The sequence below is a fragment of the Melospiza georgiana genome, chromosome 1 (genome assembly GCF_028018845.1).
Source record: "Melospiza georgiana isolate bMelGeo1 chromosome 1, bMelGeo1.pri, whole genome shotgun sequence".
Lineage (NCBI taxonomy): Eukaryota > Metazoa > Chordata > Aves > Passeriformes > Passerellidae > Melospiza > Melospiza georgiana.
This window is the reverse complement of record NC_080430.1, coordinates 42,058,294-42,078,636: the sequence shown is the minus strand read 5'-3', so window position 1 is coordinate 42,078,636 and position 20,343 is coordinate 42,058,294. Positions and strand designations below refer to the sequence as shown.

The 20,343-nt window shown below is 37.3% G+C and overlaps 1 protein-coding gene across 1 annotated transcript in view; it reads left to right on the top strand.

Annotated features, from left to right (window-relative positions):
• Window positions 1-20,343, top strand: part of OSBPL10 (oxysterol binding protein like 10) — a 113,425-nt gene that overhangs the window by 21,654 nt on the left and 71,428 nt on the right. The window contains exons 2-3 of the mRNA XM_058035797.1: window positions 9,058-9,239; window positions 10,954-11,033. Of these exons, the coding sequence (XP_057891780.1) occupies window positions 9,058-9,239; window positions 10,954-11,033 (262 nt within the window). The remainder of the gene's footprint in view (window positions 1-9,057; window positions 9,240-10,953; window positions 11,034-20,343) is intronic.

Sequence of the window (20,343 nt, the reverse complement as noted above, 5' to 3'; positions counted from 1 at the left end):
AGATGGAACTGTGATTTAGACCCGGCTGACTCACATCAATTCAGTGGGATGTGGTTTTCTTTAAACTCTAATTTTAATCTGATCTAATCTAAATCTAATTTTTAATCTGATAATTCCAGACCCTGAGACTGTGTGTTATGGGGACATTATGTTAGGTGACTGAATATGCTGCAAGTCTCTCATTATATTTCATGAGAACCAAGCTGTCAAATAAATATATTTGAGTCATTTGTGGATACTGTAAAAGCAAGTAGCAGAAAGACCAAGCAAAGGTCACATCTTCTCTAGTCAATCTGTGAAGTCTCCTCCAGGATGTGACAGGTAGCAGACAGAAATCTCCATAAAATACTGCCCTTGGTCAAATATCACTTCATTATTGATTTGTCTTCATATATTGCCATCTTCGAAGTGTGTTCTCTGTGTGTGCATATCCCTACTTAAAGGAGAGAATGTTGAAAGAATAATACATGGTAGTGTCAGTCACTGTTGGACCCATTAGTGCTCTAAGCAGCTGCCTTCCCAGTGGCTGCCTTCAGTGCTGCCTTCTTTTTGATTACTTTCCTTCAGATTTGGTATTTAGTTTATTGGAGAATTGTATTTTTTGGTATGTCAGGCCAACTTCTAAGCTGTTTATTTAATTCTGTATTTTTTATAAGTATTTAATGAAAGATGAATGGATGCTAGGCAGCAGGCGATTTTTGATGTGAAGTGTGCTTGCCAAACCTGTCAGATCTTTTGAAACGTTATTACAGAATGTGCCAAGCAAAAAAGTGACATGTTTTTTCAGAAGGTCGAATATTTCTGTATTGCTTGCAAATATTGGTGAGGTTTTGTGTTACAGAAAGAAAAAGACAATAAGATTCCTTCCATAGCTGGTGTAATTTTGGGAGGTGTTTGGAGCTGTGTGGTAATGCAGCTGTTTGCTCAGCAGCAGTTTTGGTAACTGCTAATGTGACTAGAGGGATTTACAAATATTAGTATGTAAAAGCTTCTTTCACAAGCTAGGTATAATTGATTGTCTCATTACATATACATGTTTTTGTTTATTTTGGGGGAGAAACTCAGATTTTTTTTCCCTGATTTTTAGTGTGTTGCCCTTACCCCTAGTATTTAGGTTTGTATGTTTTTGCTTTTGGATTTTCTTAGTGATATGTTACAAAAATGAAAGCAAATTATTTTTTTGTCATTTACTTACTGACTCTCACAAAGTTTGCTCATAAGGTCCTCTAACAGTTGTTTCTCTGGGTATTCTTAAGGTACTTTGCAACTAGAATATTCCTTGACTAACTACTTGCATTCTACTTCTTTGCATCCTCTTAAGGATGACTAGGTGAAAGCTAAACATCTGAATGTAAAACCCAATTTAGCTAGATTTAGGGAAAACAGAAGAAAGTTGATTTCTGATAGCTGCCTTGTTTACTGGTGGGATTTTTATTGCTAGTTGTGACAGAACAATACTGCACTTAGACTTGGAGCAGAGAAGCAGTTGTCCATACAGGCTGCAAAGTAGGTTTCTGTAATTTTCCTTTCTCAAAGGAGCAAAGCCTTGCTCCTGGATAAAGTGGAAAGGTGGGACTGGGAGAAGATGGACCAGACAGCTTCCTTCCTTTTAGTGTCCAGGTGATTGCAGACAGCTCCTGTGGGCTTGGCTTCAGTGAGAACCAATTTAGCTACTGAGCTTTGTGTCACACAGAGCGCTGCCTTCCCCTCTGATGGGGAATGAAGTTGGTGTGTGTACAACTATTTTTCTCATGTATGTTTCCTTGATCTTGTTTTAGAATCTCATAGAATTGTGTCTTTTTAAAGGTTACCATCCTTTCATTACATGCAGATCATTAGAAGTGACATGTAAGTACTTGGTTCTTGTTTTGGTTTGGGTCTTCATTGTTTTTCCTATGAAGGAAAGCATATTTTCCTGCCTGGAAGCTCTGTTTTCAATCTGTGACCTGAATCAAGCTGGGTAATAACATTTCCAGAATTCAAATTACAGCAGCCTGTTTATTCTCCCAGTTATATCTCTTTTCTCTTGACCTGCAATATGAGAATTTCAATCTGCTTAATTGTTAAGTAGTAGTGAATTTGGAACAAGGAAAAGGAAGGTGGCAAGGATTACTGGTAGCCAGCCAGTGTGATGAGCTGCGAGCGGTAGGTGCTGTTAATGGTGTCAAACTCAACTGTGTACCTTTTGTTTATGTTTGTCCCAAAATTGCAATTGCAACCCCTCAGCATGGCCATGTTGTACTGAAGCATGGATTAGTACGATGAATGTACTTCTCCACAATTCTCTATGAATTCAAAGCCTGATGGGTACAAATGGATGTGTTATTTTTAGGCCTATTCTTCCTCCCTCTTTCCTAAAAAGCAACCCCTAAGCAATTTTTAATGTTTATCTTTACTGTAGTCTCTTTTTCTGTAAAATCTGGGCAACATATCCATTTGTCACTACAGAGGAGTTCAGACAGTTGAAAATAATTGGCATTGCAAGCAGAGGTTGATGACCTGATGAGCTGGTCAGTAGCAGTTGTTTCTTCACTGAGAAAGAAGTGACATTCTGGTTCATAAAGAGGGCTTGCTGGGGCTTGACAAGACAGGAAAGGAGATTTCTCTTAATATTTTATTTGTGTGAGAATTCTGCAGATGTTAAAATCATGAAGGGCCTGATCAGCAAAAATGAGCCATTCATCTGTTAGCTGTGGATAATACGTCCTCTATTTCCTAACTGCATTTTAGATGCAGAACACCTCTAAAAGTATCAAGCAAATTGTAGTTCATTGTGACTGAATTCCAGTAATGCTGAAGAATTACTGTTCTAAAAATTCAGATTTCATATAGAGATGCTTGAAGTCAGTAAAGGTTTTAATGAATACTTACACTTTCCTATGTTAAAAAATGATAAATTGAGGAACCTCAGTGCAGACAGGGTGGTAGAACTACTGAAATGTAAGCATGTTCTCCTGATTATCAGTCTTTAAATGACAACTATGGAGATAAATTTTAATAATTAAGTCCTTGGCTGTGGAGTGTGTGCTTCCTATGCTTTATCTTTACGGGCTTGAATAATTCCATTAGTTTTATGGATCAAGGTAAAAATGGAAAAAAAAAAGCTCTTGTATGAATATGGTGTACAGGATGTCCTAATAAGATACAGTTTCCTAAAAATGAAACATTTCTGTGTGACATCTTATTCAGTCACAGGAGCCATAAAGTTTGCTTTTGTTTGACACAGTAATTTACTTTATATCCTACAGTTCTTATGTATTTTTAAACTACTTCTAAAAAAGGAAGGCAATTATAGAATAGTTTGATTCCTTATTCTTGAAAATCTTCCTTTAGAGGGTTATGGAATCGGTGAAGAATATGTGTTGGTAGTGACTGAGGGGAGATTGGAATGGAGTGAAAGGAAAACATGTTTGGAAACTCAGAAATGTTAAGAACAGTGGTTGAAGAAGAAGGTAGTGAAATTCCTCTGTTGTGAGCTGCTTCTGTTCTTGAGTTAATTTGGTGCTGAAGTATTGAGTAGATCATAGTATTTGTCACATTGTCTGGAATGATGAGTTCAGTAGTCTGAGAAGGGAAAATGCATGAATTGTTACTATTCCAGTGTGTGCCTGTCAGGGTCTTTTAAGTCTGAGTGAATACTGTCCTGTTTCAAATAAATGTATTTTATTTAAACAATTTGCATTTTTATGGCTAAAGCAAAATAAAAAGCAGATCATAAAGTATGTATTGTGAGATTGGTTTAGGAGAAAAGATGTCTGCAGAAGACCTAAAGTGTTGTTTTAGAAAGAAAAGTTCCTCTATGCATCAGTGAGTTAAGTAACTGGGGAAAAAATCTCCAAAAAGCAACCCAGCAGCCCTCTCCATCTAGAAGTACTTGCTGTGTTAGGTCATGATATAATGAAAACAATTTTGTTTTGGAAATGATGGAAAATTGGAAGATTTTTGTAGTCAGTCAGCAGGATTTGCCTGTGCTAGTGTGCAGTATTTGGACATCCATACAATTTTCAACATAAAGCCTGGGATTAGACAGGGTCCAGCTATGAAGCATGGACTCCAGCACTGGCTACCTTTATGAGCCCGAGGACATGATTAATACAAAGCTGCTTTCCAAAAGAGTTGAGGTTCTTCCAGAAGATTGTGTCAGAAATTGAAGATTTGACTGGGACTGTAGTTGTCCAGCTGTAAATGTCTATTAAAAACCTCCGTCACATTATGGATTCAAAGTGGAAGTTGTACAAAATCTGGTCCAGAAAACTGACTTAAGTGGGAAAGAAGAGTGTAAGGAATATTCAAATTGCTAGGAATGCATTACACAATGGAAAGATTTAGCAATCCTACACTGAAAATTTATTTGGATTACAAAGTAGTGAAAACATGGGTTCAGATAGTTGGTTTGGGATGTGTTCAGAATAAGGGAAGAAAAGGAGAAACTTGTTTTGAGGTGTTTTGTTCTGTTGGGAGCATAATTTTGGGTGCGTTGCAGGTTTGCATCCAAATGGCAGCTTCAAGGAGCAGTGCACCTTGTTATGATGTGTAATTAAATGATGAAATGCATAGAATGCATTTATTTTTTATTATTTACTTACTAAAGTATTCATTTCCACTGGAGAATAAGGAAGTTATTAATTTGCCTTGAAATGGGAAAATAAAAATTCTTTAATCCAGTGAGGTGAGCAAATTATGTGAGAAATGTTTGTATAATTATGTGTGGCTTTTAAAATTTTTTTAAAAAAATTTATTGCCTCAAATCTGTTAGACTGGTGAAATCTCAGTTTTTCTCATGGAAGACCTGTTAAGCTGCTGTTGTTTGTTGACAAGCTCTAGAGGTAGAGCATTTTCATGTCCTGCTATACTACCAGCATTTTATCACTCTTTAAAGCATAGTCACTGCTTTTTCTTAAAGTCTTTTTGAATAGGGAACTAATAATACATTATTGTAATACTCTGTAATTATATGAACATGTTATATTTATTAGAGTAATAAATGCTCTTATTAGTGGAAGCAAACCCAGTTGAAATACTTTATTAGTACAGGGTTTGAGCCTTCCCTTCTAAGAATTCAGAAGGCAACATGTTCCACTTCCTAGCATATCATACTTGTTCTGCTTGACATTTTAAAATTTTTTTAAATTACTATAAATGAATGAGTGAGTGGATGAAGGGCATGGTGAAACATAACTTTAATTAAGACAGTTGTAGAATTTATAAGACTTAGGACTTATGCAGAGAGGGCATTAATTTTGAAATATGGGAAGTAAAAGAGAAAGAAACTGTCATTGGGCCATATTGACAAACTCCTGAGTGACTTAAAGTAGCAATTCTGGTCATGTCAGACGTCAGTTCTGCAGAGTGTGGTGAATGTTTTCTCTTGTAATTCTTGTCAGTTGGTAATGGCTCTGCACTTGGTTGGAATGGCATAGGGGGAGTATCCCGATGGACCTCAGGAGCTTAAGGGAAGCTGGGCCAGAGGAAGCTTTTAGTTTCTGAATGGATTTGAATCTGAAGTGAGAAATCCATTGGCTCTTCATTTGTGAAGCCTGCATTTTCTTGCCTGTAATTTTGCCTGTCCATTTTGAACTGTGCTTAAGCAGTTAAAACTGCTTAAAATATGCTTAAGTGGTGATTTTCTACCTTTCCTCTAGATGATTTTCTACCTTTCCTCTTTTAAAGACTATTAATTTAAAAAAAAATATTCTGGTTTAGAATAACAGAAAAATCCAGCTGTCCTTTGGAAGTGTCTTTCAGTAACAGTTGTTTCAGAATTTCTCTGTAGCACTGATTTTTCGTGTGAGAAGTATGACATAACTGGGCTCTGCCACCTTCTGCCTGACTGTTCTCTGAAGAGTATGTTTATTTTCATCACTGGTATCTGAGATTTAATTACAGAAATATGACATCATGGGTAAATGTGAGCAAGGCCAGTAGAGCAGTAAGGATGAGGTGGCCAGATGAATCAGTTGTAGAGAGGTTAGTGCTGTTATTTCCCTGGTAGGCAGAACAAATGGCTTTTAGAAGTTAAAAGAGATCTCTGTCCTTTTGATTTAGCTGCACAGTGCTTCTAAAATGGGACATGTACCCTGCTCTTCTACTTTATATGTGTAATGCTTTTCCATCCTCAGTTAATGAAAGACTCTGGTCTTCATTTCTTGTGTGTTTTTGTGATGGTCTGAACTGGGTCATCATTTGGTCTGTGATGCGAGAAAATGTTTTTGAAAGGTGCTCCTGTTTTTCCTATCTCTTTGTGTTCCTCTCTCCTCCACCTCCTTTGTATGAAACCTTGCACTGCTTGATTTGACATTTAATTCCTTATTCCTTCTCCTGGCTCTTTCTATCCTTTTAGCAGTTTTCAAAGTGTGTTATCCCCCTGCTTCTTTGTGAGGCTATAGTTGTCTGTGCAGTTCATTCTTGTCTTTTTCTGTGATACCACTGTGTGAAAGGTGAAGAGGGGAGTTGCACATCAAACCATAATCTTTGGAAAGGAAATGCTTGATTCTGTGTGATGTGAACAGTGTCATGGCCAAAGTGCTTGTGAAAAGTTCCTCATTCTTTTGGGACAAGAAAGAAGGCAGGATACTTGAGGGTGATGTGAAGACTTCTGAAAACTGGTTACCTTTTTCTTTCTTAAAAATATTGCTTGATTTCTAAATTGCTTGTTTTTGCAGGCTTCTAAGACATCATCACAAAAAACTTAAGGTACAAGGTCAGTGGTGATGTTCTGATTTTCTGAGACTGTACATAAAACAGGTTGTGGTTGGCTAGAGATCCAGTTAGCACTACTGCTGTAGCAGTGATAACAAGATGTGGAAGGATGCAGTCTCTGCATTTGGGAATTTGCAGAAGTTGCTGCTGACTGATGTCATTATGCTGGTGAAGGTATTATTCTGTACTGGAATGGCTGGTTTGCTTCCCTGGGGTAGCTTTAAGCCAATGCAAAGTCCATTTTTGTGGAACTTACAGTCATTCTGGGAGTGCTTGGCTGGTCCAGCATGCAGAAGTTTCTGAGCTGAAGTGCTCGTAGTGTTTATGTAACTTAATAGATTCTGTTCTAATAGACTCAGAGGAACTTTTTTCTCCAAATCCTTTGGTCTTAATAGGAGAAGAAGTTACTTTTTTCTTACCCCTCTTTTTCTTTCTTTTTTTTTTCTCCTCTAGCTGTTGTTCCTCCTTTTGTTAATTGTAGAGCTGCACTTTAGTAACCACAATGGTGATTTCCAAGGTAGTAATCGATTAAAAAATGGCCAAATAACCAAGGCTGAAATAAATTATTTGTACCTGAACAATAAAAGGACAATGAAATTATAATGAGGATGGCATGGGCTCAGAATGAACATCACTGCATATAAAGTCTAAGCTTGTTTGCTGAGCTCAGAGATGATGGGGAGAAGCATTAGCTCTAGGGTCAAGCTACTGTGTCATTTTCTCAGGGGTGTGGCATCACTTCTGTCTAGTGCTCTGCTTTTTCTCTTGAGTATGTAACAGATGTTCCCAGAATATCTGGGAAAATGAGAAGGAGCAAAATTAAAATTTACTATGAAATATGCAAGTCTGACTTAAAAAAAAAAAAGTTTTCCAATTCTGCTGTTTTTCCCTGCAGTTAAGTGCATCGTTATCTCCTACTAATCAATCTGGAGAGAAAAAGTGCTTATTAAGGGGAATAGTAGTATTGTAAAATCATTTAAAAATCAAACACAACAGGAAGGTTATGAACTGGTACAATACAAGTCAGTAAGGTAACAGCAAATTCTGGTAGTTTCCTTTTAGGTCATCCTTATTTCTAACACTACTATTGAAAATTGAAAATTCAACTTCCATTCCTCTAGTCCTTCTTTGTGTTGAAGATAACCTGCAGAGGGAAGGTGTTGTGCTGCTACATGATTACAAAAGGGAGGCTTTCCATTTGTTTCTTGAGGAAAAGGATGCAGAAGGGCTTGTGGGAGATGGAGTCAGGGCAGAAGTGAAGGGTGTGGTGGTGCACTAGTTTAAAATTCTTTGGGACAACATTCTCTGTTAATCTGTAGCAATTGAACGAGAATTTGATCTTTGCTCAGATGTGAAGGCAGTGGCAGGAGAGAGTTAGGCATAACTGCAGCAAAGGAAGGAGTCCCAAGCAAAATGTCTGAAACTCTGTAAGTCTTAGGCAATAACTGCTTGCATCATGTCCAGGCTTATTTGGCATGAATAAAGAGAAGAGCCGACCACCACCAGTAACTGCAGGCTGTGAAGATAATCCTGGAAATGTTCTGTGATGGGCAAGGTTAGTTGGAGATGTTCTCCATATGGGGATATGGTGAAGACAAAATGTGGTAACTTGAGCAAACTTGGGATAGACAAAGCAACAGAAGTCTAAATAACCACAGTTTTTGGAATATTTTACTCAAATTCATATGACCTGTGGTAATGTTATCTTAGAGGAACAGTAACAAATATTGTGTGTTACAAATGCCCATGTTGGTGGGATTAGCCAGATTGTTAGGGGTGGTTTTTTAGAAGCAGCTAAGGGGAGTTACCTGCATTTGTGTGATCTTTGGTCTAGTCTGTTGAGGATTGTAGTAGACCGACCCTCATGTGAGCCAGGAGGCTGCTATCTGTTCTCTCTTGGCCAAGGGTTAGTGTTAAATAATTGTTCTGTGTGATAGCATAAAAGATGTCCAGAGGGAAATGAAATTTAGGATCTGTGGTGTTGTGAAAGAAGGGTTCATTTGTGGGAAAAAAGAAATGTTTTCAACTCTTGAGGCTGACACACCAACTTTGAAATGCCTTCACTTTCATTTAGTGCGCTTGGACAACCCAGTTAGTTTATTTTTTGTTTGTATGGTCTTTCAGTCTTAGGTGTTGGTTTATTGTGAAATGGCTTGTGTTATGAATAAAGGAATAGATCATCTACCCCTGAAAACCCAAACCTAATAACAGTACCTTATAAAATTGTAATTACAAAAATTACTTTAACCTCCTATGTATATTTATGATCTTGATTTAAGATCAATCTGTGCCCTTTGTTGGGTAAATGCATGAAAAGCTTCTGTGGAAATACTGTATGCTTGTAATTTCTTTCAACAGGTACTTTGTGCTGGACTTTGAGACGGGGATTCTGCAGTATTTCATGAATGAACAAACGAAAAACCAGAGCCCAAAGCCACGAGGAGCCTTGTCTTTAGCTGGAGCTATCATATCGCCCAGTGATGAAGTGCCACACATGATGGTGGTCTACTCTGCTAATGGAGAGATGTACAAGCTGAGAGGTACAGTGCTGCTCACAGTGCCTACTCAGTTGTTCTTCTCTTCCACTCCCACTTCTGCATCTCTTCTCTCATGTCTCATTTCCCTGTGCTGGCAGAAAGAGGTGGCTATCCAGCTCTGTTATTACACAGTATATTTTAAAACATGATGGAGGAGTAATCTGGAGTTAAGTACATGTGACTTTAAAACGTATAGACTTTCAGGGCTGGAAGGTACCTCAAGGTGGCTTCTGTAATCTGTTACTCTGGCATTTTCATTGAATGCTATCTTATTTGCTTCCAAAGAATGAAAAAGGTGCTTTCATTGCTTCCACAGCATAACATTTGTTTTCTAGTACTGTTCTTCCCTGCCACCATCCTGCAGATAATGTGCAGTAATGAATCTGATGATGGGTCAGAGAAGGGAAAAATGCCAGTGAGGGGTTGCTGAGATATTATGTTCTTATCAGTCTTGGAGTAATTGAATGCTCCTGTGACATAAAATGTTCTCTTCCCTTGCTCCCAAGTATAAGACAGACATTACAGGGTATATATGAGTTACTTTGGAATATTTACAAAAAGGAAGAAAAAAAAAATGGCAGTGTTCTGATTTTAAGGTATTTTCAGTATGGCTGATTGATCATGATGCTTCCAGGTCAAGCTTATTTATAAAAACCCCCTGTTATCTAAAAGAAAAGATAGACAATGCAGTGTAACAGAAGTATTCTTAGTTTTATTCTGACCACAGTTTACCAGTTGTCCAGCAGCACTGAGCATGCAGGAGTCCCCTGTGCTACATTGTGTTGCTCTTTCATATGCAGAACTGAATTCAGAAACAACCAGGGACAATTTCTGATAAAATGCTTTGAAAGTTGCACAGCTAGAAATCATGAGCACTTGTGTTTCATTATGCTTTTCCAATCACTTGAAATTATCAAATGCTTACAATATGCTACTTTTAATTTAATGATGTCTGTGAATTTGATTAAAATCAGTAAACAATTTTTATGCTGAGTCAATAACCATTAAGATACTCAATAGCAGAGGAAGTAAGAGAAAATATTTACTGAAATTATTGACTCTGTATTGCTGTTCTTAATGAGGTTTCCTATAGTAGTAGTTTAGGGAAAAACAAAAGCCTTTCTCCTAAACAGACTTGGTATATTACACAGGAGCCATCTGAGAGGAGACAAACTCCTCAATAATTTTTAAAGCTGGTTTTTAAAGATGTGTGGGGGAAATTCCTATGTCTTTAAGTTGCATGTGAATGACATGGGTTTAGAGAGAGATATAGTTGAACTCTATTACAAGAGAAGCACTTAAGTATCTGGGGAACTGGTAGCTTGTCTGGTAGCTGATTGACAGCCTGAGTGTAGAGCTTTTATGGATTTAAATGCTGTGGTGTGTCCTTCACAAAGACAGACAAATAACACAAAAGTGGCTGAAAATTTTTGAACAAAGTAGTCTTGTTGAGGTAGGTAATTCTGCCTTTGCTGACATGTGGAAGAGATAACTATGAAGAAGACTCATAAGCTTATTTCTTCCAACTGGCCTCTTAAGTACAGGTTTAGATGTGTGGCACTGAAAAACTGAAGTGTTTTTATGTAACATAAATTAGGATTTATTCTGCATCCTAATCAATAATTAATCTTTCCCCCTCTGCCCTGCTCTGTCACCTCTTGGGCAAAAGAGTATTGATTTATGTGTGATTGCCTGCATTTTCTTGTTTCTGTTCTAGCTGCTGATGCAAAGGAGAAACAGTACTGGATAACTCAGCTTCGATCCTGTGCCAAACATCACAAGGAAAGTGATTCTAAGGTAAATAATTAAGAGTGAGAAGTAACTATTATGATTTAAGTGGAGTAGGTGAAGAACAGCATAGCCTGGATGATTGACTGCTGTAATTAGTGGGTTGATGTTCAGAGGGTTTTGAGTAAAAGCAGCAAGTTGTCATTTGTCAGTAATGGAGCAGGATAAGTCAGTTTGGGTGATCCTAATAAATAAACATTTTCCTGTTTATGACAAATTAGTAAAGTGCATAGTTAATTGAGTGGCTGAATCAACCATTTATTAATAAATACATTTATTATTAAATATTTAAAAGTTAACTAATACAGTTTTACTTAATTTTATGCAATTTAGTGACTTTTGTTATAAGAAGCTTTAGATAGATGTTAGCAGCAGTCAGTCTTCATCTTCTTCACTAAATTGGAAAGAGCTCATAGTAAGAAGAGTTATGTTATTTACTTCTCTTTGGAACTAATTGTCCACAATTTTTGTCCTCAAACAGCTAAATATTTTGGGCAGGTAGAAAGACCAACTGTGTAGAATGTGAAGGATAGCAAAATGATGGATTGAGGCTGTCTCCAACCTCCAAGTAAAAATTGTATGAATTGTGGTACAAATAAAACCCTTTTCGAAGAAGAATTAAGTAGCTGGAATATTTCAGTACTTTAAAAATTCTTACACATTGGAATTCAAAATAGTTTTTATATGGATGTGGCCCAGTACTACACAGAAAGGTGCAACTCTGCTTGATCAGGGTACTCTTACAGTTGCTGCTGATTTGCAGCACCTGTGCCAGATAATGATGCCAACTTTTTATACTCAATTGCCAGCAAGGAGTTATTCCTCAGTATGTTTTCTGGTCACTTCTTAAATGCATTTAGATGTTTAGCATCTATAATTTAACTGTGATGGTGGTAAAAGCTGCTGTTCAGTATGTATGATATTGGAGACTTGTGCAATGGCATACTGATTCTTATGCTTCTACACTCTATTAATTTTCATTATATTTCTTAATACTGGTTTTATTTTTATGCTTTTCCTGCTTGTGATAAATTATTCTATTTTAATAGCAAAATCTCATTTAGAATAGCAGTAATTTAGTTGAAGCTGATCTTTGTGGAACTGAAGTTGGGTTCATATTTTTTCTTTAGGTAAAAACTGTTACCTGTTACACTTGGTAGTAATTTCTGTTCAGACTATCTTTCCATGTTGAGCTCCTTCAACATGAGTAGTATCTGCATATTTAGTCCTGAATTAATTCATGTGTCAAGAGAAAAACCTTGGTGTTGCAACAGTGAAAGTAAACAGCAATTAGTAGTGGTCCAAAGAAAGCAAACAAAATTTCAGAAATTATCAGGAAAAAGAAGAATAGCAAGAATACTTAGCTTGCTCTAACTCTGTCAAATACTTGTAATGAATCCTTTTATCATTCCCCCTCCATTTCTGAAATGAAAAATTGGAGTGGGGATAATGAAGTACTTTTCATTATATTTGTTATTCTTCTGTACAGGATGAACTCTGTGTGATGAAATTTGACTTCATTGTAGTCTTTTTTTTCTGGTGATGAGGATGGAAGGTGCAAATCAGTATAGTAAGTGCTCTGCAGTGGCTGAATAGGAAGTATTTGCTTAGCTGTTAATAATAATGTTGGTATGGGGAGCCTCAAAGAAAAAGGAGTTGAAAACAGGCAAAACAAAAAACCCAAAAAAAAGGCACCAAAAGGACATGCATAGAAAGTGGAGAATATGTTGGAATGTTTTGGATGCCAGAAGTGTTCAGGGATTTGAAAAGCATTTGAAAAGCAAAATTTTATTAGAAAGTCTTGACTAAATGAGTGGGAGGCTGGTAAATACACAGCCAATTTCTGCCACAGAAGATCTAAGGCACAACTTTTGGTAACAGGAAGGCTTTAGAATAGGGAGCATCTCACTGGTCCACTTGTATTCTTGCATAGTGACCAACAATGCTGTGGTTTGCTCCTTGTTCCTATGCTCATCGTGCAAGAAAATAAAAGTATTTCCTTAACTGTGGGATGGTGGACATGTGTAGCAGAGGAACTAAATAGAGGAATATTTCAGATAGTAGGAAGAGGGTTATTGCATTTTTCTTTAAGACTGGTAAGTTACAGAAACTTGGCATAGGAAGTTGGGAGTATAGATGTATTTTGGAATAGATATGCTTTAGTCTGTTGAGTGTAAAGCAGAAATGCTGAAGAAAAGTATACTTCTTAGTTCTGTGTTACAAATCAGGCTAGATCACTTTTCACTTGAAATGTTTGTTACTGAAGCACTTTAAGTTCTCTGCTTTTGTAAGCCACAGAGCAAATAGAGAATAACTATCTTCTGTATTTTTAAACTTAACAGTTCCAGAAAATAAAATGTCCAGAATTTATGTGCTTCAGATGACACCACTGATGACTCTGCTTCTTATTCAAGAAGTGGACTGTACTTGAACCAATTCTGTGCTTACCTGTTCCTAGAAACTTTTCTTGTGACAAGATTTATCTCTTGTTTTTAATATGCCTTTTTCCTTTTCCTCCTCCTGTCTTCTCAGTATTAGAGTATTAATTGAGAAGAATATTTTAACTGGCTTTAGTATTGCATATAGTGTGAACTTGAATTTCTTCTATAAGAAAGATTTTAAATTTCTCTCTGCTTTTCTTAAGAAAAGGAAGGGATCAAAAGCTTAAATGCTGCAATAATTCGACTTTGGAGATCAGATATCATTTGCAAGGTAACAATTCTTCACAGAAATTCCAGAAACTAGGGGAAAATAAGACATTTATGTTCTTTTAATTTCTTTTTCTTCAAGTTTCTTTCTTCATATTCACTGCCTGGTAGGTGATAAGAGAAGCAAGAACTGCTTCATTTCATTGTATTGTTTTTTTTCTTTCTCTTGTAGATGATGGTACTTTATACTAAATGATTATTAGCACGGGAGTGGAAACATGCTCTTTAAAGTGTTTTAAATTTACATAAAATAGCATTCTGCTATTTTTAGCCACCTTACTGTTTCAGCTTAGGGTCTGGATTTACAAAGAAAGGTCTGTAATGACACAGAGATGGGTATATGCTTGACTTACTTTTGCATAATCGAGGACTTCACAAAAATCTGTGTTTTTGGGTTTTGTTAAAATAACTGTACCATTGATAGGATTGTCATGATGTGATTTGTTTTTCTGCTGTCAGCAAGGTTGGATCTCTTTATTCCTCCCTCTCTGCATACTTTATACTCTGTAGTAAGTGGAAAGTGCCAGTTATCTGTCTCTCATCATGCTGTTATGAACAGGCAGATACTCATGTGTTCTGGACTTCTGGAGTTTGAACAGAATCCAAGCTCTGTCTCTGCTGGGAACAGCATCTGGCAAGTTGGAGTCTGAGTGTTTGCTCCCAGCTTCTTCTGCAGCTTAAATTCACCTTTTTCATAGGAATACTGAGATGCAGAAATTTCTAGCTGTTCTTGAGGAGTCATACACTTGAATGAGGTAGAATGGGAAGTGAAAAATATGCAGTGAGTGGTATATTTTCTGTTATGCAAGTGGGATATAGTTTAAATGTGAAAAATACCCAATAATGGGATAACCAGGCAAGCAGTGGGAGGCTTCCCAAGAATACCAGCAAAGTAACTTGGTGACAGGTTATTCATACTGGAGAGAGAACACTTTAAAAATCTTGAATAGGTATTATTGGAAGGGAATTTGTAGAAAAACATGATAATTTGGAGGATGTGTTTCAAAGCTGAAGCTGTGTCACTGTTTCTGTGAAATACTCAGAGAAGAGCATTCCTTCTGGCTGCACTGGATCTAGATCAGACTTAGTTTACTTTCTTTTTTTCAGCTACTGCCTGCTTCAAAATGCTACTGATGACTGTTTTTAAAGCTTCAGCTGGGGATTGGAGTGGTGGAGGAAATTAAATAGAGAAGTGATTGAAAAAAGAAAGAGAAGGTTGTATACTAAACACTAAATTTAGTTATGTCCTAATGAATGGTCCAAAGGTGAGTGGTACAGTTAATGAGTGGATGTAACATAAGCTAAGTCTCTGGCTTTGTTTTAATTAAATTTTACATGGTAATGATAAAAAAAAAAGCAGTAAAAGAAAAGTGTTCACTGGCAAATAATTCCCATGCTGTCACATAGTCTTAATGTTCTTGGTATTCCCATACAAGTCTCATTTCACTTAATTACAGATTGTTCAACCTCCATAAGTGACAAATCAATTGTATTGGAAGAAATGTTCTATATCTGGATAGGATTGCTGGTTCTTTTAGACTATTCTAAGTGAATATTTTGTATAAGCTTTAATTAAAACATTAGTCAAATTTGCATTCAGTGGTATAAAGTGCTTTCAAGAAAGAGTAGGCATATGAGTAATTTTTTTGGTAACTTCCAAGAATAATTTTGTATCCAGAAATTGTCACAAGCTTTTTAGTTCTTCTGTTTCATCTTCCTTTTTTTCTTGTCTGTTTAATGATGGTGGCTGTAAAAGTACTCCTGAAAACAAGCGCAGGTTTTTAAACCAGCTCTTAATGCCAGTGTGTGGACTGGTTGCTGGATTTGCATATAGCCCTTGTATATCTCAGTGTGTCTGTATCAGGAATGTGACAGGGAGCAGAACCTTTATCTTGAGAAGTCACTTCTGTGCTCATATGGTAACTTTCAGCTTAGGTCTATGTTAGAATAAGGAGACAGACTCTCTGTTGTTTTAGCTTTTTGGTTTTGAGCTGCACAGTGAGCTAGTTACTTAAAATTGGATGATGTGGATTCATCTTTAAGCTGAACTAATTTGCTGATTCCTTGCAGCTGTGGATTGCAATCCAATTCCCTTCCTTCTGCTGCCACCTTTTGTGTGGGTTTTGTCATGTTTCCAGTTCTGTATTAACCTGGGCATCAAAAGTAGAAAAAATGGCATCCTACTAAAAAGAGCTTAGCCCTCTCACCAGCTCTCTGTGGAATGTGTGTCTCTGGCTCTGGTTCTCTACTGGCTTCCCTCCCTGGAGTAATGGTGGGGAAAAAAGTCCAAACCTGCCCCTGTCAAGTATCAGCTGCAGTAGCAGTTTGGCTATAATGTGAAACAGCACCTGCAGTAATGCCTCAAACTTAGCACTTCTGTCATATCGTTAAGAGGCAGAGGTGTAATTATTCTCCACAGCTGGAAGAATGACTGTCATGGATCTTTGGTTTTATCAGGTTTCTTTTTGCTTTAGTAATGAATGGCCACAGAGATACCTTTACATTTTAAAGTGGATCATTGCCTGAGTATATTTAACACCTGCATGGTAACTTTACGTAAAGCCAAACTGGTGAAAATTTCAGGTCCTTTTCAGTGTGGTTTCGGTTCTTCTGTGCATGTCAAATTGCTTTGCCTTCTGAGCTTTAAGTGTTCCCTCTGTTGGTATGCTTGTCTGCTTCCTCTGCTCATCCCTGACCTATGGAAGTCAACTAAAGAATGACATTTCTAATTAAATGCAATCCTTACAGTAGTGGGGCTGAGAGGGAAGCGGTGCTTGGCTGTTGATAGTTTTGTGTTTGACATCTTTTTTCCTCCCTTTGGAACCTTCATGAAAATAAGAGTTGTTCACTGTTTCTAAAATCTTTCTACAGAAATGGAAGAAAATCAGTTTAGGATTGAACGTGCTCAAATGATTCTTGATGAATAAAAGATTTTATGATAGATTGATTATCATAGTCTCTTGCTTAAAAAAAGACATATATTGCCTTACTGAAGATGATGAAACAGTATGATATTCAATCAGAAATGTTAGTTCTATAGAGTGGTGCTTGACAAGAATATGCAAAACATCATAAACTAGTCCCTGTGTAGTGTTGAAGTTTGGATGTTATGTAGATTCTGTCATTTGCATTTTAATATTTGTGAATGATTATAATGTAAATGAAGCAGCACTGTGTCTAGGTTTATCTTTTATCAGTGTTTGTTTACTTAGGATGCATTGGAAAAGAAGTAGATGGGAATTAAAACACTGAATGGTGGTATCTCAAAATTGTAATTACTTTCTGATAGTGTGTGACTTCCCATAACTCTCAAGCTGCATGCAGGGATTGGTTTTCTGTGCTGTATATGTGCAGAGGAGTAAAGCAGTGTCATTTTGGTAATTATTATTCAGAGAAAAACATCTGTGGCACAGTGCCTGTGAAAATGATGATTATCAACCATAAGCAGATATGACAATCACTTCAGAAATTATTTTATTGATCTCTGGAAAATTGCATTTACTTTCAAAAATAAACAAAATTGTTTGCTTCTGGTAAATGGTGAAAAACACTTCAGCTTCTTTGTGAACAGGAACGGCAATCTCCTGGGAGAATGAGTCATGAAAACATTAGTATAGTTTGAACTTACTGTTCTGCAATTCCATTATTTTAATTGTTAGGATTTTTGATATCCAAATGGAAGCATTCATTATACTGCTTTTTTATCTTGGGGATGGACAGGCTATTAAAATAAAAATCTTAACCCAAATCTGTTTTAGCTAAGCATACTTTAGCTAGCTTTAGGTCATAAAACCCATATGAATGCAAGTTACAAATTAATCTTTTATTAGCTTCTTTATTATTCTTTTATTGGTTTCATTTTATTAGCAGATGAAATGTTGGTGCAATGGTAAGGTGTAGCCTCAGGAAAGAAAATTTTCAGTCCTTTTGGGATGCTTCAGCCTGTGGATTCCTTGACTCATTATTGGCACTGTGCATTACTAATGTTGAAGAGCTTACATTTTCCTTTCATCAGACTTTTCACTCTCTTTTTATTTATTTAGTTGCAAGCCAGAAAGCAGCGAGACCAAAGAAAATGAGGTATGATAATAATTAGAGGGGCAGATCAGTCATAGGAGCAGTGCTGGGGGAAGATTAGGCATGGGGATAGGCTGAAGGGGATTAGGCATAAAGGCCCATCAGTTACTGTCATTGCTTTGATTTCCTTTGAGAGTGACTGTAATGGCTGTTGTAATATGATTTATAATTAGAGTGCTTTTAGCAGTGGAAAACTTCACATAGATTTTCACATTTTAATAGAAATGGAAAATTCAGATTTTTGCACAGCTGTGTGTCAATGCAAAAAGGATGCTTGTCATTCCCAGTGTTGAATCTCAAGAAATTCTGCAAAAGAGGAGTCAAGTATTTGGCTGGGACATAGGTGTTGACAGTGTACTGTAAAATTCAGAAGTGCCTGAGGGGCTGAGTGTGCAGTTCCTGGAGAGTCTTCTGGCAGTGACAGGAAGAAGCTGTCAGAAGGAATTGGATGCTTCCCCCATTTTCTTGGATGCAGCAGGCACAGTACTCTGCTGCTGCTCTCTGTGGCAGGGGAGTCCAACTTGAAAAGGTTTTGACTGGTTCCAAAAACTGCCTCCTGCAGACATTCACATGCATACTGGCTGTGACTGATTTTGCAAGTTTTAAGTTGCAAATTTTTATGTTTGTGATGGAGCCTTGCCTAGAGATAGCTTCATGGGTAGCTGGAGGTCCTGGTGCTGAGCTCATTTAAAGTTTTTATGTTACAGATGCCCTCTAAGGAATAATACCAAATTTAGGTGCTGGAGTATTTCTGTTGTGGGCTGGTGAAATTTTCTAACGTGTTGTTTGGAAATACTGAGTCACTATAGATGGATGAAGGATGTAAAGGGACAGAAAACAAAGACATGAGGAGAGCTTGCTTCTAGACCGGTAGGAGCTGATCATGGACCTGTAGGAGCTGATCATGGACCAATATATTTAGCTCTGATACTTTGCACAGACCATGTATATGTGAATTCCAGATTACCAGTCTCCCTGACTGGATGAGCTCTATAGGACTGGTGACTCTTTTGTGTTGCAAGGGGAAGCACAGGGCTCTAGGAACCTCACTGGCAGAGGTGGTATCTCCCTGGAGATTACAAAGCTCCATGCCTTGCCCTACAACATGCCGAGGTCTCTGGTGTTGAGATGACCCCAAGGTGTTAGAAAGTCTCTTTTTCCCAGCCCTGGACCAAAGAAGAAGATGGGATTCCTCAGTTCTGGTTCTCAAGGTTGTTTATTTTCTCTTATCTAATACATTGTATTTCTGACCCACTGAGGTCTGTCTGGCAGGTTGGGTTGAGGCACAGTGACTGCCTTGGGGTGGTGTTATCTTTTTATACTAAAAACTATGTGTACTTTATTTACAATAAATATTTACAAAAATAATTTTCCAATACCTATCACCTATGTTAGACAGTTTGTCTCTACTCTAAACCAATCCAAAAGTGTCACCATCACAGCAGAAGATGGAGGGCAAGAAGAAGGAGGAGAGGACACACCCAGATTCCTCCATCTTGCCTCTTGAACCCCCGTTCTAAAACCCCAAAATTCTTCATTTTCACCCTGTGATAAATTCACTAACATTTTACTCAAACTCTTGTGGCTTGTAAATCTTCTCACAAAGTTGGTAATTGTTTCCATGGGCTGAGATAGAAGGCACAGGTGTGTTTGACTCCATGCCAAGGTCTCTGAGCCCCCTGCCAGGGTCTCGAATCACCCAGGGCAGCCAGAGGAATGTCCTGGGTTCTGACACAACAGAGCTGAGCGTGAGGCACACCAGGCAGTGGATCCATGGGCAGCCCTTGCCAGGCTGTGTGCTTGTCTATGTAGGGACTTGGGTTTACCTTGTGTCCTTATAGCAGGACAGCCTTCTTGAGCACCACCCACTACTGAAACTAGAGATGGGCTGTTTTTTCTGATTTTTCTCTCCTGCTCCACTGATCCCCAAACTCCATGCCCTAAATGACTGTTCACCAGAAGTTGCTGTGAGCTGCTACATTCTTTGACAAAACTTAGGAAAAGCCATCTTAAATGCAATTGTGGTCCCACAGTCTGAACCAGTGCATGGGATTTTCCATATATGTTTTGTGTTAACTTTTTTTACGTGCAGCTATATAGCTCTCCCTCAAGAAAATCAAAACATAGTAAAACTTTACCTCTCATAGAATATTGGGTTTTTTTATTTTTTTAAAGTTAATCTAATGGGAAAACTCAGTTTTACATGGCTGCTGTTAGTCTGAACAGCAGACAAACTTTGTTTGATCTGTTAGGATCTGTTTAGCTATATGAAAGTAGCAGCTATGTATTTTTATTATTGGGATACTATGATACTAAAATGTCAGCGAATCTCAAAAGATTTCATTCTAAAACAAAATCAACTTTTATTAACCTAAAAGAGAAGTTGATTTTTCAATGAAAAAAAAAAATATCGTGTCTACCTCTACACCCTAACTTTAGTTTAGATGGTATTCTGATACTAGTCAGTTTGAAGAACAAACATTAGTGAAATGTTTCACTTCACTTATATACTCAGAACACTTTTTCTGTGGAAT